This window comes from Hermetia illucens, chromosome 2 (assembly GCF_905115235.1).
Source record: "Hermetia illucens chromosome 2, iHerIll2.2.curated.20191125, whole genome shotgun sequence".
Taxonomy (NCBI): domain Eukaryota; kingdom Metazoa; phylum Arthropoda; class Insecta; order Diptera; family Stratiomyidae; genus Hermetia; species Hermetia illucens.
In genome coordinates, this window is record NC_051850.1 from 190,192,594 (window position 1) to 190,217,174 (window position 24,581).

General features: G+C 42.8%; 1 protein-coding gene across 1 annotated transcript; it reads left to right on the forward strand.

Moving 5' to 3' along the window:
• Window positions 1-11,157: 11,157 nt before the first annotated feature.
• Window positions 11,158-11,880, forward strand: LOC119648634 (trypsin theta-like). Its single transcript, XM_038050404.1, has 4 exons — window positions 11,158-11,283; window positions 11,382-11,498; window positions 11,553-11,693; window positions 11,749-11,880. The coding sequence occupies exons 1-4, from the start codon at window positions 11,185-11,187 to the stop codon at window positions 11,878-11,880; spliced, it is 489 nt and encodes a 162-aa protein (XP_037906332.1). The 5' UTR covers window positions 11,158-11,184.
• The last annotated feature ends 12,701 nt before the right edge of the window (window positions 11,881-24,581 follow it).

Genomic DNA, 24,581 nt, shown 5'->3' on the forward strand with positions numbered 1-24,581 from the left:
TGTTTCCAATCGTACAGAATGTGAACGGCTGGAGAAATATCGATCGGCCGAAAAGAGTGAGGGTGGTGGTGGGGCAGGGACTTTGGATTTTATCAACCCAACTGGGCCATATAGTTTCTGTGATATTGAACATAAACGCGTGCCAAACTTAAGAGTGAACGGAGAGCGCACAGAAAGTGAATGAAGATGAAGATGCAAGATCTGCATTGCAACAGAGATACTTCTGAAACACAGATCTGCAGTTTGTTTGGGAGTATTATCGCGATTAGTTTTCCGGATAGTACGACTGTTTCAGTTCGTGATTCATTTGTGCAATAAATATCGGTGTGGAGAGTATAAATTCATGAATTGATATTGTTAATATTTGTTCAGTGTCATAGTCTAGTTTCATATATGAAAATAATGAATAGTTTTTGATGGTACTTATAGAATATGCTTACGGCGAAAATGCAGTGAATTACATCAAACGCCACGTGTTACGCAGTACAATATTGAATAAGGTCAAGTGGGTGCACGCACGAATTTTAGGCTGGAATATATTTAGACATGTTCACGAAGGCTCAATCTTTTGGTTAATTAAATAAAATATTATTAAAGCTATGCGAATTTTTTATTTTTTATATTTATATAATACAATTCCCCTTCATTCTGTTCATTGCGAATATTACTAAACCTTGTTGAATAAATAAATCAATAAATAAAATATGCAAATTACATTTCTTGTTTTATTTGTTCGGAAAAATTTTCCTTCAAAAGCATACAAAATTCCTGAGTAGGAAAGAAAGTTACTGGCTTAAATCGTTTGTTTTTACACAGTCCTTCAACCTTTAATTAGGTTTGTGGTTGCTAAGGGAAAAATTTAAATGAAATTAAATTTCAAATTTAAATATTTCTTTAACTGGTCCAAGTTCAAGAAAAAAATCAAAGTAAACTTGTGGGTTATTGCGATCTAAGCAAACAGTGGTAGTTGCGTTATTTGTACGAAAGACAATTGGCGCTCTACAATTGTATAATATATACCTTTGCGGATAATTTAGAAATATATAATACATGTAATAGAAGCTTGGTATAAAAGTGTATACATATTTAGAATAGCTGTTAGAGAATCCATCGTGATAATTTTGAAATTTGATGGATTCTAAAGATTTCAGAAAGTTCTTTTTTCATAATAGTGAGTGGTTTGAGTTGTATGTAATAGACATAATTGAAAATTTCGTCGAGAATATAATGGGCTTTTGGTTTGAATTAAGAGGTGGTTAGTTAACCAAAATGTTAAGTGAAAGATTGATTTGGAACATAATTTCCTTTATTGGCTAAGATAAAACATTAAGAAAGGGGACAGTTGGTCCCTGAAATACATATTTGTGTGCTTCAAATTACAATTAACCAATGAAGCAAACTATTTTATAAATTATTTTTTTATTTGTAATGAGTTTTCGATGCAGATTTTTTTTCAGATGCTACCTTTAGTCTTGTAATTATAAGCCACCTGTGAGATTTGAACCACGACTTCCCGTACGACAGCCTAGTGTTATGTTTGGTTAAAAGTACATAGAGAAACGAATAATAATTTGGGATGGCTATCTCTTTAGGTCCCTAGTTTAGGTCCCAGGGCGAAACGTGGATTGGTACCCACGATGGAGCATAAAACCAGGGAAACACCTGCTAAACCAACACCAACAGCTCTACTACCAAACCCTATCTCCACCTCTATGTGGTGACCGCTGGGAGCTCTTTCTTGACGAAAAGCTGCAGACGGAGAAGGATGAAGGCGAGTCTCCCGCGCCTAAAAACAGGACAAATTGTACCAACTGGTCCTCCAGGTTGGGGGTTGGGTAGGGCTGACAAATCTACACGGAAAACAACCTGTTATGAAGTCACAACAGGAACCTCGGACTGAACCTACAGCGACTACAATCATCCACAACGTAATCTTCTTTTTCGGCTATTACTCCAGAACTTGAAAGATTTCATCCTACATACTCAGAAGTTAGCTCCACCCCTCCTTTCGAAAAATCACTAGTTTGGAAAGTCAGTTTGTTTGGAAAGTTAGTGTGCAGAATTAGTTTTGAGGTAAGATATGTCTCTGAAGGCTAGAAAATACTGTTTTAGTTGCTTTCTTAGATGTGGCGTAAGCGTTCGGAAGTTTTTGGTGAAAAGGACTGATTTGCAAAATGAAGCAGTTATTGAATGTTTCCTCTTGGAGCGTGAATTTACAGTAAATTATATACACATACTATATGTCTCGGGATTATAACATTCTGAGTAGAGTTGCGTTAAAAAATCTACAAATTCATTTAGGATGAATTAAAAACAGGTTTACCAGGCGGAGGAATGAAAGAAATTTCGCTTTGTCAAAAATTGTTTGTTATATACCTGGATAGACTACCTAGAAAGAGACAAGAGCAACTGAAGCTGAAAGTATGTATTGGCATCTAAATAAAAGTTCTAAACAAGGCCTTCAATATAAACCCTTTCTCTGTAAAGTTTGCCTAATGCTAATCTGGACTTCAAATTCAATATCTAGCTATTACAAAAAAGCTCAATTCAGTAATGGTACACCTTGGTAGGCGAGAGAGATTAACACATCGCAAAGGCTGAAAATTCTTCTTCTTTTTCTTCAGCCTTTGTCCCGTTCACAAGCGGGGTCGGCTCGTCGTGATCGGCTTCGCCATTTGGCTCTATCGAATGCCTGATCTGGGTGCAATCTCGAGGCTTTCAAATCCCCGTCCAGCGTATCAAGCCACCGTTGCTTAGGTCTGCCTTTTGGTCGTTTACCATCGACTTCGATGTTCAGACCAATCTTTGCAAGTGAATTCTCGTTTGCACGAATTGCGTGACCATACCATCGAAGATACCTCTCGCGCAACTTTTCCACGATCGGTGCAACCCCATAACGATCGCGGATATCCTCATTTCGGATGTGATCTAAACGTGTGACGCCACTAGTCCAACGTAGCATCTTCGTCTCCATTACCGCAAGACGCCGTTCATTCTCTTTTATGGTCGGCCAACACTCAGAACCATAGAGAGCGACTGGACGGACGACATTGCGGTAAATTTTAGATTTGAGACGTTCGTTGATACGTCGATCACAAAGGACACCAGTTGTGGAACGCCACTTCATCCAGGTTGCGTTAATGCGTGAAGCAATTTCATAACGCAGCTCTCCATTGGCTGATAGCGTTGACCCGAGGTATTTAAATCGCTCAGTTCTGGGCAGATCACTGCCGCTGACAGTGATTGTGCCTGTTTCATGGGGATCGGTCGTCAAAAATTCAGTTTTGTTTAAATTCAATCTGAGACAAATGAGAAAAACTCAATCTCTCAAAACCCTTAGCCAAGAGCAAGCCACAAAATTAAACATTTCAGAAAGGAAGTAAGCAATTGAAATAAAACGTCAAATAAATACTTCATAATTTCACTATCCAAACAATAATTCTATATTACTGATGAGGAATACTTCAATTGCTTTTTACCAAAAGATTTCGAATCGAAAAAAAGGTTGTGTTTCTCCACTGAGAAATCCTAACCAGAGCCAACATGAAACTGATATAAAGAGACATCAAAGAGAAAGAGCTGAATTTTCACAATACCTCTTACTTGATATCTTCTCTGCATCTACCGCGTTGATTAACTCAAAAGTGTAGGCCAACCTGTATTACAAAAAGGATTTTACTTCACACAACAAAATATACCGCTTGGCTTCGGACATCTGTCGATGAGATCATCTCCACCTGCAGCCTGCACCATGAGTACCCGGCAAAGGAGAAAGCCCCACTGTTTGTCAACAGGGTCCCCCGTATTGAGCATTCAGTGCCCTCACAGTATTTTAAGGTACGTTATTGGAAAAATTTGGCTTCTTCGTATTCTCAGATTTCGAAAAAGTACAACCTGTTAAACGCTTACAAGAAAGAGATACTTTTGACACCAATCATCACTTCTATGAAATTTCTTCGCACCATTCCGATTTCGAAATTTATTGTCTGAGTTGGCCTCTTTTGAAAGGCGACAAGAAGCCAATCACTGTCATCTGAATAACCAAAAAATCCCTAGGCGCCTCAAATAGGTGACGAACATAGCACGTGTCAATAAAGACCATCATGTTGTTACTACATCTATTCGAATGAAGGGTTATAAATGCGGTTTAGATGGGTGAGGACCAATTTGTGAGCTAAAAACTTTGTAAACCAGCTTGTTCGTGAAAAGTTATTCACATCGCGGATAGAGGATCATGCTGGAACTATGAAAAGGACACCCTCTCACAAGTATTCGAAAATTATTTCCTAATAGGAAAGTACAGTAGATATTATATGGTTACCTGGCATTAGGTGGAAAGTGGAAGATTTAAAGAAAATTTGACCACATCGAGAAAAAATCTGAGAGAAATCTTGTAATGTTTATTGCACATTCATCTTTTGTCAATATAGATAAACAGAATAAGAATTTCAAAAGTTTATCCTTGGAAACCGTAGAGAATATCAAAATCAATTTCCCGGATGGAATGCTAGATGCAAATGGAACTCATGCGCTTTCCTATATAACTCACAATAAAAGAAACAGATTTTTAAAGCTCTCTCTAATTTCAGAGAAAGTGTTTTGGGCAAGGAGAGCTGCATTACTAGAAAAAAAAACACAGGTAACGAATAAACGAAATAAATGTTGCAATTAAAGCTTCAAATTGCTGAGATAAGTCAGCGCATATCAAACTCACAATTATCTGATATGAAAGAGTCTGCTAAATAAGTAAGGAAAATCAGAGAACGATTAGTATGACCGAGTTACTAACAGCCACGGTTGATAAACAGACACAAAAGTTTGGGGAAGTAAGGGATTAGGCGATAATAGAAATTGAAAAAAACGACTTTTTCTGTTTTGTTGAAAAGGGCTCTGAGGCCTTAAAAATGACACACTCAAGAGCTAAAATGGGAAAAATGTCTAAATATAAGCTCTAATTCACGTTTTGGCTAATAATAAGTTTATGAGATGTACAATTGAGGGATACTTTAGTTCTTAAAATTTGCTTGTTTTCCCCGACACGCAACAGCCTACCCTTAAAGGAAGTTTTTTTATTTGATTGCCAATCCAGAAAAATATGGTAACAGTAAAACCTAGATAAAGCCTGGTTATCGGGAAAGATGCAAATTTCTAAAGTTTTATATATGATTGGCTGTTATCTCAAGCTTGTCTGAGAAATGCATGAGCTGAATGTTGGATGTTCGTAGGTGAGCCATAACGAGAGGTATGTACACCGTAACAATCTTAGAATGTTAGTCAGCTAGTAACGCTCTGTTTTCATCATCATCAACGGCGCAACAACCGGTATCCGGTCTAGGCCTGCCTTAATAAGGAACTCCAGACATCCCGGTTTTGCGCCGAGGTCCACCAATTCGATATCCCTAAAAGCTGTCTGGCGTCCTGGCCCACGCCATCGCTCCATCTTAGGCAGGGTCTGCCTCGTCTTCTTTTCCTACCATAGATATTGCCCTTATAGACTTTCCGGGTGGGATCATCCTCATCCATACGGATTAAGTGACCCGCCCACCGTAACCTATTGAGCCGGATTTTATCCACAACCGAACGGTCATGGTATCGCTCATAGATTTCGTCATTGTGTAGGCTACGGAATCGTCCATCCTCATGTAGGGGGCCAAAAATTCTTCGGAGGATTCTTCTCTCGAACGCGGCCAAGAGTTCGCAATTTTTCTTGCTGAGAACCCAAGTTTCCGAGGAATACATGAGGACTGGCCAGATCATAGTCTTGTACAGTAAGAGCTTTGACCCTATGGTGAGACGTTTCGAGCGGAACAGTCTTTGTAAGCTGAAATAGGCTCTGTTGGCTGACAACAACCGTGCGCGGATTTCATCATCGTAGTTGTTATCGGTTGTGATTTTCGACCCTAGATAGGAGAAATTGTCAACGGTCTCAAAGTTGTATTCCCCTATCTTTATTCTTGTTCGTGCTTGTGTTTGACCAGTGCGGTTTGATGTTGTTGGTTGATTCGTCTTCGGTGCTGACTTGCCACCATGTATTTTGTCTTGCCTTCATTGATGTGCAGCCCAAGATCTCGCGCCGCCTGCTCGATATGGATGAAGGCAGTTTGTACATCTCGGGTCGTTCTTCCCATGATGTCGATATCGTCAGCATAGGCCAGTAGTTGGGTGGACTTGAAGAGGATCGTACCTCTTGCATTCACCTCAGCATCACGGATCACCTTCTCGAGGGCCAGGTTAAAGAGGACGCATGATAGCGCATCCCCTTGTCATAGACCGTTGTTGATGTCGAATGGTCTTGAGAGTGATCCTGCTGCTTTTATCTGGCCTCGCACATTGGTCAGGGTCAGCCTAGTCAGTCTTATTAATTTCGTCAGGATACCGAATTCTCTCATGGCCGTGTACAGTTTTACCCTGGCTATGCTATCATAGGCGGCTTTAAAGTCGATGAAAAGATGGTGCAACTGTTGTCCATATTCCAACAGTTTTTCCATCGCTTGCCGCAGAGAGAAAATCTGATCTGTTGCTGATTTGCCTGGAGTGAAGCCTCTTTGGTATGGGCCAATGATGTTCTGGGCGTATGGGGCTATCCGGCCTAGCAAGATAGTCGAGAATATCTTATAGATGGTACTCAGCAACGTGATACCTCTATAATTGCTGCACTGTGTGATATCTCCCTTTTTATGTATGAGACAGATTATGCCTCGCTGCCAATCGTCAGGCATTGATTCGCTGTCCCATACCTTGAGCACAAGTTGATGAACCACTTGGTGTAACTGGTCGCCTCCATATTTAACCAATTCGGCTGTAATTCCATCGGCTCCTGGCGACTTATGATTTTTTAGCCAATGAATTGCACGGACTGTTTCTCCTAAAGTTGGTGGTGGCAGTATTTGTCCGTCGTCTTCAGTTGGCGGGACCTCCAACTCGCCGATGTTCTGGTTGTTCAGTAGCTCATCAAAGTACTCAACCCATCGCTCTAATATGCCCATTCTGTCGGAAATCAGATTTCCCTCTTTGTCTCGGCAGGATGAGCATCGAGGTGTATAAGGCTTCATCCTGCTGACTTGTTGGTAAAACTTCCGCGCCTGGTGCGGTTGCTCCCTGTACTTTTCTAGTTCACAGACTTGTTGGTTCTGCCAGGCTTCCTTTTTCCGTCTGTGAAGTCGCTTCTCCGCTCGACGGAGTTCGTGATAAGTCTCTGCGCGTGCCCGCGTTCTTTGAGAATGCAACATTACTCGGTATGCGGCATTCTTCCGTTCCGTTGCTAGCTTACATTCATCGTCAAACTAGCCGTTCCGACTCCTTTTGCGGCTGGGGCCAAGTATATTTGTGGCCGTATCCATGATAACGTTCTTCAGGTGGTTGTGAAGATCATTAGTTGATGCTTCATCTCCAGGTCCTCTATTGACTGCGGTTGTTGCGGCATCCATTTCCCTCTTATAGGTGTCGCGGAGGGTTGTGTTGTGGATGGCTTCAGTGTTCACTCTCACCTGATTGTTAGAGGGGATTCTAGGTGGTGTTGTTATTCGAGCTCGGAGCACCATGCCAACGAGATAGTGATCCGAGTCTATATTGGCCCTCCTATATGTTCTGACATTGATCAAGGCTGAGAGGTGGCGGCGTTCGATCAACACGTGGTCAATTTGGTTGAAAGTGGTCCCGTCTGGAGAGGCCCATGTATGTTTGTGGACCGCTTTCCGCGCAAACCAGGTACTTCCAACAACCATTTCGTGTGACCCTGCTAATTGAATAGTCCGCAGTCCGTTATCATTTGTATTTTCGTGTAAGCTATGGGAGCCAACGTATCGCCTGAATACGGGCTCCTTCCCTACTTGGCTGTTAAAATCCCCAAGTATGATTTTGATATCATATCTGGGACAGGCTTCGAGGGTTCTTTCTACTGCCTCGTAGAAGGTATCCTTCTCCGACTCTGCAGTCTCCTCTGTAGGGGCGTGAACGTTTATGAGGCTTATATTTCTAAACTTGCCTCGCAAGCGCAGAGTGCATAGCCGTTCGCTTATACTTTCAAAGCCGATAACAGCAGGTTTCATTTTTTGGCTGATTAAGAAACCTACTCCGAGCACATGGTTTACTGGATGGCCGCTATAATATATGGTGTAGTGGCTCTTCTCCAGGAAACCGGTCCCTGTCCATCGCATCTCTTGCAACGCTGTTACATCAGCCCTATATTGGGACAGGGTATCGGCTAGCTGTTTATCAGCTTCATCTCTGTACAGGGAGCGCACGTTCCATGAGAAAATGCGCAAATCGTTGTTCCTTTGTCGTTGCCGGGTCCGTCGTTTTAAAATCCGTCCTATTCGAGGCTCCTGTTGTGGCTTCGTAACAGGTTGTTTTCCGTGTAGGGTTGTCAGCCCTACCCAACCCCCAACCTGGAGGACCAGTTGGTACAATTTGTCCCGTTTTTAGGCGCGGGAGACTCGCCTTCATCCTTCTCCGTCTGCAGCTTTTCGTCAAGAAAGAGCTCCCAGCGGTCACCACGTGGAGGTGGAGATAGGGTTTGGTAGTAGAGCTGTTGGTGTTGGTTCAGCAGGCATTTCCCAGGTTTTATGCTCCATCGTGGGTACCAATCCACGTTTCGCCCCGGGACCTATACTACCCTTTGACCACCTCTGTTTTCGCTCACTGTTTATCCTGAAGTTGTGGTGAGTATTTTGTCACAGTGTTACTTACTCAACAATTTATTGGGGAATACCATAAGACCCTGTTCTGTGTGTGCATCAAAACTTAAAGCAATTAAAAGTAAGCAAGACTTCTAAAATTTTCGTGGTAGTTCCGGTTGGATTGAGATGTTAGGCTAGTAACGGAGTTAGAAAAAATCAACCCCGATAGGAAACCCAATATTGGTAATTGGGTTTCCTTGGCAATAATTTAATAACTGAGCACTGAAGAAGGAAGTGAATAGCTTCCGAAAAACGTATTTGCGGCAAGAAAAAAACTGTTTTTTTCATTCTATCTCATACTGACAATGCTAATGCAGGGAAACACAATAAATCTTTGATTTGGCCCTTTCTGTGTTACAGCAGCGAGAGGGATGGTTTATAAGTCAGAGAATTTTAGGCCTAATGTGGGTGAGATGGTGGGGTGAGATGCCAAATGAAATACAACAGCGGGTTACACCTATTACACGATGAAGTTGAATTCATATTAGGATTCTAAAACTCCAAAGAAGAGGTCGTGTAGAACGTATGGACGTCGAAAGGATTCCCATGTGTGAGGTAAGAGCTATACGAACCCCAGGAAAACCGCGAAACAGAAGGGAGGGATATGGTCACTTGACCAAGGAGAATTGAGATAGAAATTTCGGAAGATCAAGGACCGATATGGGACTTTCTGAAGCTTCTACCTTTGAAGCTTTTACCTTTGTTTTACTCTGCTCTGATCATTACGAATGGGGAATTTATTATGATACTTCACCCTCTAACTTATTATGCACTGCGCCAATTAATTTAATTAATTTAATTGTTAATTCGTCTCTGTGTAATGACTTAATAGGCACAGTGTATATTACCTATTGACCCAACTATTTCGAATCATATTTAATGATAGAATAAAAGAATAGATATTCATTAACATAGATACTGCGTAGTTGCAATCATTGCCTCGAGTAGTAAACACTAAATAATAACATGGATTAGATACTACTGTGCACTATGCACGTACTAATAACACAACTCTTCATAGCTTTTATAACGTAAAGTCTATCTAAATTTTGGATATTTCCGCGTAGTAAAATTTGAAATATGTGAATATTTTGAAATTATGTGCGCTGATGTTTATTCGTGCCCGTTGAATCAAAACGTGTTTTTGAAAACAATTTCCATAGGGCTTGCATTCATTATTAAGATGACAAAATTTGAAACATAACTGAAATTATTAACGTTTAATGTTTTCATTCATATAAACTAAAGCCGTATTTAGATCCATTTGTCGTCTGTCAATCAATCTTCCTAGATGTCTGTGGTAAATAACTTTTTCTTTTTCCGTAGAATATTCCGAACTATTCTGGAATATTTATTAAAGGACCATTAGTATGGATTAATACTTCCCTTTTCGACGATAGTTTAAAGAAAACGTAGGTTCAAAATGGAGCCAATACAGCGGTCTCTAGAATCTTCATAGAATATATAGTCGAACCTCGATAACTACAATAATTCACAATTCAATTCACAAATTCTGTATAGTGCCCACTCGTTAATTCGAAATTGACCCCCCACCCCCCCTTAATTTGAACTTTTCGAAGTGATGTTTACCCTTGGGACCCTCGGGTTCCGCTAATTGTTTTCCCTTTCAGATAAGTCATTTTTCTGTTAGTCCGTCCATAGTTTCCCGTCAAAATGGGTCCCCAATTCCATCATTCACGTTATCTAAAATTCTCAAAAACAAAGCGATCATTTTGGGAAGCAGATTGCATGACAAGCGCAAGCGGGCCAGAGACGGGTTTCCACTTTTAGAGGACTCCTTTATCAAGTGGTTTAGACAATGTAGATGTCAAAATTTACCTGTTGGAGGGTCTTTAATAACGTCAAAATCTCTTGAATACGCTTCACAATTGGAAATTTCTCTTTCAAAGCAAGCAAAGTATGACTGACCAATTTCCAAACTCGATACGACATTTTTTTCAAAGTGTCAATGAGGATGTTTGTTGGAATGGAAAGTCAAACTAAAGAATTTCATACAAAATTATGCACCATATTTTCAATACAGATGAGACAGGTCCTTTCTTTAAATGTCTTTGCACATTAACAACTTAAAATGAAAAATGTTACGGGGGAAGTGCTTTCCAAGAAACTTAATGGATTGTCGCGCCAGCGATTACTATTATTAATGTATTATCTCAAATTGTAGCAATAATAATTTTGGTGCTTTTCAAGATATTTAAAAAAGAATAACTATTCGAACGACCAGAAATGAAAAGTAATTTCACATTTGATTTGGATAAATAGTAATTTCTTCACCCTGACCGCGATACGCAAAACTACGAAACAATATAATTTAGGTGATGTGCTAGTATGATGATTACAATTGTCAGTCTCCTCAAAACGAACATAAATATGAAATCAAATATTGAAAGACTTTTTGGGGCTGCCAAAAAAGTAGACGTTTTAGTTACAGAGTTTTGAATTCGATCGATAATTTGCAGTTAGTCGGTGTTTTAGTCTCTTGGAAATGATTTTACTTTTGCGATTTATACTATTTTATTTCACATGCATAAAACATGTCTTTGTGGCCTTTAGATTTGCGAAAGTGGGTGAATATCCATCTACGGTAATGCTGCCATGTGATTTTTTAGAAATTTTATTAATTTTATTTTGGCCAGCGACTATCTAGAACAGTAATTTCGAAACGACTTTGCTCCTATTTAAATTTCAATACGCTCAAAACAAAACCAAACTCATTTTTGCGGTGGATCATTGGTAGACACCATCCATGCAATTACAGCTGCGTGCTGCCTATATCCGATCAAAGATAACACCTCTGGAGTCAGTTATTGTCATTTGTGAAACAAATCTTGAACTAAAAGAATTTTCTTAAAGTTTGAGATCATGGGTGGAGACATTTATTTATACGAAAGTGTAGGCTTTGTGGCGGCAACGCGGCAACGCTTTGGTTTCACTGTCATCATTCACGAACTTTTCAACCCCAAAACTAAAACGCATAACGTTGCCCTCATGCGCGTAAATTGAACTATTTTTAAGAGTTACATGTTTTACTAATGGTGATTTTTTCCAGCTTACAAATAGCGTGAAGCCTTCTTTTGCCTTGAGCCATGTAAGTCGACAGGGAGGTCCAACTCTTTCTGGAATTGTTTGTCAAATTGTTGGTTGGGGATCGAGAAATAATATGAAAGTGTGTTTAATATAATATGGTCTTGAATAGCTAGACACATTTACGTGAATAAGTAAAATGTGAAAATGCACCCTAAAAACATCTCTAGATGAGTATCTTCTAGAGCTTATCTAGAGTATCTTCTAGATGAGTTTAGCAATAATAAAATTACTCAAACTTAGATCTAATTTGTATCAACATTAGTGAAATTTAGCAGGATCGAGAAATACTGTTTGTCAGGAGAAGTCAAAATTTGTTGGGAGTATCTTAACATAGTTTCGCTAGAGTCATGTTAATTTTAGCAAAATATCATTTGTCTTTAAGATTTTATAATCGGTTATTTTATAATCGGTAATAGTTTTAATATATTTCCCAAAAAGGACAAATAGTGTACCTAGCAGGCTATACTCTAAAATTTTTAACAACGTTACCATCAAGACTATAATACTATATTGTTCACGTCCAAGTTTCATAGTTTCCAATCTTTTATTAATTTTTTGCATACAGTAGACAGATCGAGTAATCATTTCTTTAATAAGTCTTTCTTTCAAGAAAACTTTTTTTTTTTAACAAAAACCGCTAAGTGGATACACATATTAAATTTAAGAACAGCAGATCTTTTCAACACAGAAAAGGAATTAATTTACAGCAAGGCTTACTACTGAGATGACTTCTTAAAAAATCTGTCGCTAATTTAGGGCTCATCTTCATTATTGTCGAACAAATTGATGGTAACAGACGTAGTCGTGGCCTATTCTAATGTAGATATTCATAACCAAAATGAACTTTGTTTAACAATTAAACTGACTGGAAAATCTTGTCGAAAATGCACAACAATACCCAAATTATGCCAGGTAATTTTCTCAAATATGTACCTGAACAAGATATAAGAACAATATGTCAAAATATTGTATACGTTAAATCTGGCCAAGAAGGAATTACGTTGCTGCTTGCCAACAACATGGATGGGACGGAAAAACTGAAACCCTTAGTTCTGGGTAAGGCGAAAATCCCTCGATGCTTCAAAAGTATCAAGACTTTTTCTACTTTTTAGGAAGCAAATAAAAAAGCGTGGATGACTACAGAGATACCAATGATTGGCTTCTAAAATTTGATAACGATTTCAAAAAACAAAACAGAAATATCCTCCTTTTTCTGGATAATTGAACCGTCCATAATAACCCACCCAAGTTACAAAACATAAAATTGATTTTTTCCCCAACGAACATGACTTCTAAATTACGATAAAACTCCTAAATTAAGGAATAATTCAAAATGTGAAAACTATTATAGAAAAAAAGTTGTCAGAATTATTCTGGACGGTATTCAAAATAATGAAACCGTAAACATCTCTGTACTAACAGCAATGATGACGATTGATAAAGCGTTGAAGAACACCATGCAGTCTACCTTATCAAACTGCTTCATGAAATGCGGTTTCATCAGGGATTCACAGATTCCATAGGAGGTGCAGGCAATTGAAAGAACAGAAAAGGATGTCACAGACACAGATGATATACACTTGACAGCTGCTTGCTGAAATATACACGGATTTGACTTTCGATGAATAGACACATTTTGACGATGATGTAGCCGTTGGCGGCTTGTGGTCTGACATCGACATATTAGCCAGTGTTACAGAAAATGAGGAAGACGATGTTGACAAATTTGAGTCCAGACCATCTGCATCATCAAGTAAGGCTACGAAATTATTGGAGATATTTCGAAATTTCTTTTTGAAAAATGATGTAGACGATAATCGTCATGTTCGAAAATTCTTTAGATCGTACACAGCAAGCTTGAATATTTTTTAAAGACTAATTAAAGCTAGGCTTGCACATAATAACATACGTAAATCCCCACTTGTATTTAAAAATCCATTACTTTAATTAATACACTTTATATGTTATAATTAATTGCCCTGTATTAATAAAGCTTTAAAATACATTTGTGTATTTGTTATCTTAGAAAGTTGTTCGTCTTGATAATTCAAACTTTTCGGTGGTTCCTTGGATTTAGAATTATCGAGAGTCAACTATATAAATAATGACCATTTTTCTATAGAAAACTCTACAACTCTATAATGCAGACCATTTCGATATTAAATAGAGTTCATAATAAGATTTTTATTACATCCTTTTTTTTCGGAAATAGGGTAGGTGAATGCGTTTACGCAAAGAGTGTTGGACTCCCGCAACAGTACGCTGGCGAACTACCAACTAAACACCTCCCTGTCATCAGAGAACTAGCCTGGAACCGTTTGACACATTACTTCGGGCTAGCCCTCCCGCTCTCCCAGCTTTGGGAGCCTTCAAGTCAGGGAATTCCTTTCACCAACGGGAGGGGAGAGGAAGAAGGGAGTTTTTGTTAGTTCAGAGAACCCCTTACCGTCCGATCCATCCGCCGGTCGAGTTCAATCTTCTTCGTAATAAGAAGAGCCCGAACATAATGCGCAATACGATTCCAGCTGCCAGCGCTCTTCAGCATCTCTCGCACAATTTTGTCTGGAGAGAGCTCCCCTGCGTCTGCATAAAGCTGCTGGCGAAGGCCGTCCCACCTCTCGCAAGAGAAAAACGTGTGTTCAGCGTCATCCGCCACTCCATTGCAGAACACACAATCAGGAGATCGCGCCTTTCCAATCCTGTGCAGGTAAGACTGAAAACCTCCATGCCCACTTAGAAGTTGGGTAAGGAAGTAATCAATCTCACCGTGCGTTCTGTTCAACCATGGGTCTAATTTGTCGATGAGCCGCGCAGTCCACTTGCCCCTTGGCTCATTTTGCCAAGAAAGTTGCCACTCGCTAAGGGTGCGTTGACGTTCTTCACGGGCAACCACTTCTCTTAAGTTTTCGCCCTTACGGCGATAGATAGCTTTGCGCTCCTTGGCAAGGAGGGCAACGGGGATCACTCCCGCAATCACCATCACAGCCGGTTCGGAGACGGTGCGATAAGCAGACGCTACTCACAAAGCTTCCCGCCTCTGCACTTGAGCGAGGCGTTTACGATGCACCTCCTTGTCAAGGGCATCAGTCCATACCTCCGCACCATAGAAAGGAACGGACTGCGTTGCTCTCATGAGAAGACGTCTCCTAGTTGATATAGGGCCCCCGACATTCGCCATTTGCCGACTGAAGGCCGCGACTCCAGCTGCAGCTCTGTCCACTGCTGCTTTGATTTGCTCGAAGAAGCTCATCTTCGAGTCGAGCATTAAACCAAGGTATTTAATCGCTGGTCTTGACTTTATAATCAACTCCTTGATCGATATGGGACGCAGGGTCGGAATTCTTCTTCTGGCCAGGATGACTACTTCGGTTTTTTCCAGCGCAAGGTTGAAACCGTGAGCAGTCATCCATCCGCTTACCCGTCGCATCAATATGCCAAGTCTGCTTTGCGCTTGTTGAACAGTGCGTCCGACAACAAGTACCGCAACGTCGTCTGCATAACCGACCAGGCGCGACTCTTTGGGCATATCGAGTCTCAGCAGACTATCGTAGGAAGCGTTCCAGAGGTCCGGCCCCTGTGCTACTCCCGACGTGATTTCCATCCTCCTCTGGCCCTCTAGCGTCTCATAGAGCAGGGAGCGGTCTTTCAGATAATCCCTCAATATTCGCAAGAGATAGCTTGGCACGTGAAAGGAGTTCTCTAGTGTGCCTAGCATATCTGTCCATCTTACGGAATTGAAGGCATTTCTGACATCAAGCGTTATGAGGAGCACTATCCGTCGAGATTGGCGGTTGTGTGCCCCGGCTCGATTAAACGCATCTACGACCTCCATAACAGCATCCACTGTAGATTTCCCTGTTCTAAACCCGAACTGCCTTGCGGATAAGTCCCCGGCAGCACGGATCGCTTCAGCGAGTCTACCCTTGATGAGCTTCTCGAGCACTTTTCCGGCTGCGTCAAGCATACACAGCGGTCGGTATGCAGACGGGAGCTCCGGGTCTCCTTTACCCTTACTAATCAATGCGAGTCTGGCCACTTTCCAGCGACATGGAAAAACGCCCTCCTTCAAGCACGCGTTGAACACTTCAAGCAGCAATTCTGGCCGTTGGCGGAACACCAGTTTGTAAACTTCCGCCGGGATGCCATCAGGACCTGGCGCCTTCCTATTTTTCATAGTGAGAACCGCTTCTTCGAGCTCTCTCATTGTGAAAAGGGGGCAGTCCACAACGCTTTCCGCGCCATTTACATCAACCCGTACAGGGTGTCTGGGAAACAATGCCTGCACAATGCGGTCCATCTGGTCGGTGCTCAGTATGCAGGCCTTCCGCAGAGCCCCGATTTTCCGAGTGACAAGCTTATAGTCAAGTCCCCACGGGTCCTCATTCACCTCATTAACAAGATTCTGCCAGCCGCGAGCTTTACTTTTATTTATAGCGCTGCGGAGTCTCCTTTTTGCTGATTTATATTGTGCCTTTATGGCACATGCCTCCTCATTGGCGTGCAAAAGTTGTGCGAAACGGCGGAGCTTATGACACTCCTTCTGTAGGTCGGCAATTTCTGCCGTCCACAAGTACATAGAAGGCTTGTCGCGCATGGGGCCTCTCCGGGGCATGGAAGCCTTACACGCCATCGTTATCAGATTCATCACTGAACTTACGACGCTGCGACACTACCCCCCCCCCCCTCCCCCTCCCCCGGAGTGCTCCCAGCGGGGCCCTACCTGCTCCAAGAGCTTCGACGAACTTTCCGATGTTCACCCTCGCGACGTTCCACACGCAAGGGGAACGTCGTATTGGTGCTCGCCGGCAAGTAGTACCAAACACTTCGAACGCAATGTACTGATGATCACTTGCCGATAAGTCTTCTAGGACTCGCCACCCGTCCACCGGTGATGCCAGAAATTCCGACGCAAAAGTGATGTCAGGAATGCTACCTTCACAACCTGGGCGCCGAAAAGTTGGCGTGGATTCGATGTTTGAAATCACGAGCCCGGTTCCCGCCGCCATTTCCAGAATCCGTTTCCTTCTGGAGTCTGATTGAGGCATGCCCCATTCTAGAGCCCTGGCATTAAAATCACCGCCAACCAGGATTCGTCCCCCCGTGTTCGAAACGGCGTCCTCCAGGGCATCAAGCCGGCGCCGAGAGTCGTCTCATTTGGCGTCAGGTAAACGCTAAAAAACGTTATCCCTAAACACCGGATCCAGACAAATCCGTCCCCCCGGCCTTCGGCAAGAACACAAAGTCGAACGTTGTCCCGAACCCAGATGGCAGTGGTGCCCGATAAGGCGAGATACCATGAGGACGGGTCCTTGTTTCGGTATTGCTCGCTAATCAGCACTAGATCACTTTACTTCCGCAGCGAACTGTGCCAGCAACTGGTGAGCGGTTGCACTCCGGTGCATGTTAATTTGCAAAATGCGGATCATGGCGTTCGCACCCTAGCCCTCTCCAATTCCATCCTGAAGATCGGACTCCGTCCCGAGCCCGCAGTGTGTGCGACGCTTTCGCCAGACGCGCCACGATCCCTGCAGAGAACACAACTTTCGCTTTCCTTGCAAGTCTTCACTTGATGACCCACTTGGCAGCATCTCCGGCATGCTGTTCTCCTGTTCGGACCCTTGCAAGCTGCTGACGTGTGTCCATAGTCGAGACACCTGTAGCCCTTGGTGGGGACTATCCGCATTCGTATCCTGCATACTACCCATCCTTACATCCTTAAATTAAGCTCAAAAACACAGCAAATTATGCAAAAGTTTAACTTTCGGTGCAAGTTACTTGGCTTTTAAATCTATCCAAAAAATGTAACCGTATTTCTGTTTAATGTTGCGAAATAAAAGTAATTATGAAAAACACTGCTCATGGACCATTCTTTACATTTTAATTTGAAATCTCTTTTGGATTCGAAACATTCATAAAACCAATGACTTTTCTTGAGACAACTACAACACCTTTTGAAATTTAAGACTCTTAACTCTCAATCCCCGGTTAATCAGCGAATTATCTAATACGTTCCAAAAAGGAAATAATGAAGGAAACATTCAAGTTCATAACTTTTTTGCTGACTAGATTATCTCAAATGTTTATCATATGGATATCAATGGTGTACATACTATATGTATGTAGGCAGGCTCGATGGATGTGGCATGAGATTCGAATGATCAGATAACTTTGCTTAGATAAGAAAGTAGGTGAAGAATATGCGTAGCGGAAATCTCATATCTTTCTTCTGACGAGGAGCGTCGCATTGTATGTATCATATATTGTCGGTTGTTTTTTGTTTGTCATGTTTATGATTGTTTTGTAGACATGCCACTGCACACTATTAGCTTTTGGTTACTTTCTGCCCCAATAAGATAATATTTAGAGGGATCCAGGAAAAGTTTCGCGCAATTGCAATAATTAAAGCGTTAGGGGCTTGCTCGGACTTTTTGCTATCGCTGCTACAAAGTTCAATTCTTTTCCTAAGTATGTTCCTTGTTGATAACTTTGTGCAACAATGGAAATCATCATCATCATCAACCGCGTAACAATCGGTATTCGGTCTACGCCTGCCTTAATTAGGAACTCCAGACATCCCGGTTTTGCGCCGAGGTCCACCAATTCGATATCCCTAAAAGCTGTCTGGCGTCCTGACCTACGCCATCGCTCCATCTTAGGCAGGGTCTGCCTCGTCTTCTTTTTCTATCATAGAAATTGCCCTTATAGATTTTCCGGGTGGCATCATCCTCATCCATACGGATTAAGTGACCCGCCCACCGTAACCTATTGAGCTGGATTTTATCCACAACCGGACGGTCATGGTATCGCTCATAGATTTCGTCATTATGTAGGCTACGGAATCGTCCATCCTCAGGTAGGGGGCCAACAATTCTTCGGAGGATTCTTCTCTAGAATGCGGCCAAGAGTTTGCAATTCTTCTTGCTAAGAACCGAAGTCTCCGAGGAATACATGAGGACTGGCAAGATCATAGTCTTGTACAGTAAGAGCTTTGATCCTATGGTGGGACGTTTCGAGCGGAACACTCTTTTCTTTTATCTGGGCTCACACATTGGTCAGGGTCAGCCTAGTCAGTCTTATTAGTTCCGTCGGGATACCGAATTCTCTCATGGCCGTGTACAGTTTTCCCCTGGCTACGCTATCATAGACGGCTTTAAATTCGATGAATAGATGGTGCAACTGTTGTCCATACTCCAACAGTTTTTCCATCGCTTTCCGCACAGAGAAAATCTGATTTGTTGCTGATTTGCCTGGAGTGAAGCCTCTTTGGTATGGGCCAATGATGTTCTGGGCGTATGGGGCCTAGCAAGATAGCGGACAATATCTTATAGATGGTACTCAGTAACGTGATACCTCTATAATTGATGCACTGTGTGATATCTCCCTTTTTATGTATGAGACAGATAATGCCTCGTTGCCAATCGTCAGGCATTGATTCGCTGTCCCATACCTTGAGCACAAGTTGATGAACCACTTGGTGTAACTGGTCGCCTCCATATTTAACCAATTCGTCTGTAATTCCATCGGCTCCAGGCGACTTATGATTTTTTAGCCGATGAATTGCACGGACTGTTTCTCCTAAACTTGGTGGTGGCAGTATTTGTCCGTCGTCTTCAGTTGGCGGGACCTCCAACTCGCCGATGTTCTGGTTGTTCAGTAGTTCATCAAAGTACTCAACCCATCGCTCTAATATGCCCATTCTGTCGGAAATCAGATTTTCCTCTTTTTCTCGGCAGGATGAGCATCGAGGTATATAAGGCTTCATCCTGCTGACTTGTTGGTAAAACTTCCGCGCCTGGTACGGTTGCTCCCTTTACTTTTCTAATTCACAGACTTGTTGGTTCTCGCAGGCTGCCTTTTTCCGGCTGTGAAGTCGCTTCTCCGTTGGACGGAGTTCGTGATAAGTCTCTGCGGCATTCTTCCGTTCCGTTACTAGTTTACATTCATCGTCAAACCAGTCGTTCGAACTCCTTTTGCGGCTGGGGCCAAGTATGCTTGTGGCCGTATCCATGATAACGTTCTTCAGGTGGTTGTGAAGATCATTTGTTGATGCTTCATCTCCAGGTCCTCTGTTGACTGCGGTTATTGCAGCATCCATTTCTCTCTTATAGGTGTCGCGGAGGGTTGTGTGGTGGATGGCTTCAGTGTTCACTCTTACCTGATTGTCAGAGGGGATTCTAGGTGGTATTGTTATTCGAGCTTGGAGCACCATCCCAGATATAGTGATCCGAGTCTATATTGGCCCCCCTATATGTTCTGACATTCATCAAGGCTAAGAGGTGGCGGCGTTCGATCAACACGTGGTCAATTTGGTTGAAAGTGGCCCCGTCTGGAGAGGCCCACGTATGTTTGTGGACCGCTTTCCGCGCAAACCAGGTACTTCCAACAATCATTTCGTGTGACCCTGCTAATTGAATAACCCGCAGTCCATTATCATTTGTGTTTTCGGGTAAGCTATGGGAGCCAACGTATCCCCTGAATACGGGCTCCTTCCCTACTTGGCTGTTAAAATCCCCAAGTATGATTTTGATATCATATCTGGGACAGGCTTCGAGGGTTCGTTCTACTGCCTCGTAGAAGGTATCCTTCTCCGACTCTGCAGTCTCCTCTGTAGGGGCGTGAACGTTAATGAGGCTTATATATCTAAACTTGCCTCGCATGCGCAGAGTGCATAGCCGTTCGCTTATGTTTTCAAAGCCGATAACAGCAGGTTTCATTTTTTGGCTGACTAAGAAACCTACTCCGAGCACATGGTTTACTGGATGACCGCTATGGTGTAGTGGCTCTTCTCCAGGAAACCGGTTCCTGTCCATCGCATCTCTTGTAATGCTGCTATAACAGCCCTATATTGGGACAGGGTATCGGCTAGCTTGTCATCAGCTTCATCTCTGTACAGGGAGCGCACGTTCCATGAGAAAATGCGCAGATCGTTGATCCGTTGTCGTTGCCGGGTCCGTCGTTTTAAAGTCCATCCTGTCCGAGGCTCCTTTCGTGGCTCCGTAACTTCGGTTTTCCGTGTAGGGTTGTCAGCCCTATCCAACCCCCAACCTGGAGGACCAGTTGGTACAGTTTGTCCCGTTTTTAGGCGCCGGAGACTCGACTTCATCCTTCTCCGTCTGCAGCTTTTCGTTACGAAAGAGCTCCCAGCGGTCACCACGTGGAGGTGGAGATAGGGTTTGGTAGTAGAGCTGTTGGTGTTGGTTCAGCAGGCATTTTCCAGGTTTTATGCTCCATCGTGGGTACCAATCCATGTTTCGCCCTGGGACCTATACTACCCTTTGACCACCTTTGACCAACAATGGAAATACATACATAAAATACGATATCGAGAGGATGACGTTCAACCAACAGTTTAATCTGCAGTTTGAACTGATGAAGCTAATAATTTGAGTCAACTGATTTATCTCTTTTTCATAGAAAAAGAACAGTACGTACACCCACCAACTAATTCTAAATTAATTTTATAGACTTCGCTTGTTCTTTGACGCCTTACAAGCTAATGTGAATCATCGTCTATAAATCTTGGTTTCATACTGGATCCTGTCTTGAAGAACATCTTGAGTGGCGACTGACCGCCCGGATTAGGTGAGTAAGAATTTGTTCTTGAATAGTTAATTAAGTGGCAGAAATTCCATGAAGCGAATTTATACCCAAAAGTGTCTATGGTAACTCATTTCCATGATGAAGAATATTTTCTAACAGATTTGTATCGTGGAATAGCTGACCTTCCTTTTTTAATGGACTCGCCTCGAGATCAATGCTGGGGTAACAGTAACGTGTTAGTGACGGCACCAGAGTGGTTCACATGTGGCTTTTGAGAAGTTGTGACGAAACTCAATTGTTGCTGGAAATTTGTCTTCATTCAGAATCTACGAGTTCAAGATCTCGTTGTTGACCAAAAAAGATATGTAGGATGGTCATCAGTTTGCTAGTAGGTCTTCTAGTTCTTTAAGCTATTCTTGGAAATGTAGGAGCCAGAAAAAAAGTTTTATGAATGAAATAGAAAAAAATTAGAGAAGATTAGGGTGCATTGGTTCGTATTTTTTGTATAAATTTTTTTTTCAGGTAATTGTTTAAGTTGCTTCAGTTAATCAATAAAGACTTACTTTGATTTGGGAGTAAACTTCCTCTTGGCAGTTGTGAAGTTGCGAGAAGTGTTATAAGTATTAGGATTATACATAAATGGGGAATGAATGAACAGATTAGTGACCAAATACCATTGCATCCGAATCAAAAATTGAACGCATTGTAATCGGCGACTGGCTTTGATTGGTTATGGCCAATTACTCGCGCAAGGCTATCCGAAAATATAAAGATACGTACCAGATCGCAAATTCCATGAATTCCAAGTGAACTTCGAAAAGTTAATAATAAGAAAAACTGCGTACCTAGCCAGAAGACTCGAAGCCATAGGCGGCGATTAAGGGAATTAAGAGAGGCAAAAAGGATTCCATTTTCGTCAGATGCCTCAAAAAAGTTCTAAAACTGGCGCGGCCTGTAAGGTTTCGTGCCCAACCAACTTCGCTATCTTGAGCCTAACATCATAGGAAATGATTCTTATTGCGTCAAATCTATTTAATATCTGCCTGTGAGTGAAAAAGTTAAAGACATACCGCCAGCTCCGCCATCTGACTAGATCAGACTTTTACTCATTAAAACCACCTTTTTCTCCTTCGCTTACCCCGCGGAATTGTCATTACCTTATTACATGACGGGGCAGGATCAGTTGTTGGTAGTTATGTTGGTATTAATTATCTTTCCTGGAAATTTTTGAAATTCTGAACCCAGTATACGCCACGATATTCTCTGTGACAGCAGCGTCTCGGCAACCGCTTCCATTTTTGCCATATGCGTGACAAATTTCGAGTGTTTGGGAATTAAATTAGGTCGTAGTTAACTTCGACGATAGGTATGAGGTCTCTTGAATGGGGCAGCCGGATAACTAATGTCAGGGGACGTGTTCTCCTCGAAGCATTCGCGGAGCTGGACGTGGTACTGGCGAATGTTGGGTCTTCGTACACTTTCCGGGGAAGGGGCCTGGGGTCTATAGTGGACCTGACATACGTGAGTGCCACTTTAGCCAGTACAATCGCCTGGCATGTCAGTGAGGACTAAACTCACAGCGACCACCAGGCAATCTGCATAGAGATCAAGGGCGGATCGAGCTCGAAAAAGAGTTTTCGTAAAATGCCGGGTGGTATGCCTGGCTGAACAGTGAAGGCGTTCGAGAGGGACATGTTTTCCGCGGTGCTCAAATCCGACATATCCCTGAATGGTACGGCTGGAGAGAAAGTCACCCAGATCACTCGATGGGTGACGGAAGCATGCGATGCTACTATGCCCAGAAGGCGATTGCTCCCCAATAGGCAACCCAACTACTGGTGGAACAACGAAATCGCAAGTTTGCGAGCCGCATGTTTTCGGGCAAGGAGGCTTTGCCAGAGGCTCAGGGGAAAACCCGGTGGCGACGGTCGAGAGGAGGCACACAAGCAATTGCGTGGCCGCCTAAAAGAAGCCATTCGGAGGAGCAAAAAGAACTGCTTCAAACAGCTGTGCGACCATACCGACATAAACCCTTGGGGCGAGGCTTACAGAGTGGTGATGAAAAGGCTGCGGAAATCACCCCAGGTGTCCTGTCCGCGCCTCCTGAAACAGATTGTTACCACTCTGTCCCCTCACCATGAAAATAGGGGAAGGCAAATTTTTGTCCAGCCAAATGTCGGCATAATAATGTAACTGTGGAGAAGCTGCGGGAAATATGTGGTAGGTTCGGTGACAACAAGGCTCCAAGTTGCGATGGCATCCCCAACCGAGCTTTGAAACTGGCAGTGAAGACTAGGCCCGACCTTTTCGCCAACACCTTCGAGGCGTGCCTAAAAGGAGGAATATTCCCTGCCCAGTGGAAAAAGCAAAAGTTGGTGTTGCTTCCGAAGCCTGGCAAGCAACCTGGAAACCCAGCGTCTTATCGTCCTATCTGCCTGTTGGATACAATGGGGAAGATGATGGAGAGAGTCATCTACAACAGACTCCTGCCCACAGTCGAAGCCAGCAATGGTTTGTCGGAACGCCAGTTTGGTTTCCGACGCGCCCACTCTACGGTGGACGCAATTGGCATGGTGGTAAACCTGGCAAAAGGTGCACTGATTTCTGGCGGCTGCTGTGGCGTGGTGGCGTTGGATGTCAAAAACGCATTCAATTCGGCCAACTGGAATAGAATTAAAGGGGCGTTGGCTGACATAGGTGTCCCCGGATACTTAGCGAATTTGGTGGAAAACTACCTCTCAGAGAGGACTCTCTGGTACGGGACGGATGAGGGCCCCAAAGAGTACATTGTCGCAGCCGGAGTACCACAGGGATCGGTACTTGGTCCCCTGTTGTGGAATATCATGTATAAAGGGGTGCTTGCTCTTCCCGTCCCAGAGGGGACTACGATTGTCGGCTTTGCTGATGACCTAGCTGTGGTTGTTGCAGCAAAACACCCAGAAGATGTGGAGGTTTACCCAACAGAAACAGTGAGAGCGGTAAAGTCCTGGCTAGAAAAGGCCGGGCTGACCTTGGCGGACGCGAAAACGGAAGCGGTCTTAATAACGAAACGCAGGAAAAATAACACTGTAAAAGTGGAGGTCGGTGGACATACGGTCGTATCAAAACCGGCTATCAAATACCTGGGGGTAATAATTGATACCAAATTGAGTTTTAGGGAACACCTAGAATATGCATGCCAAAAGGTAGCCAGTGCCACCACGGCACTTGCAAAAATGTTGCCAAATATTGGTGGGCCGAAACATTGGCGGAGGT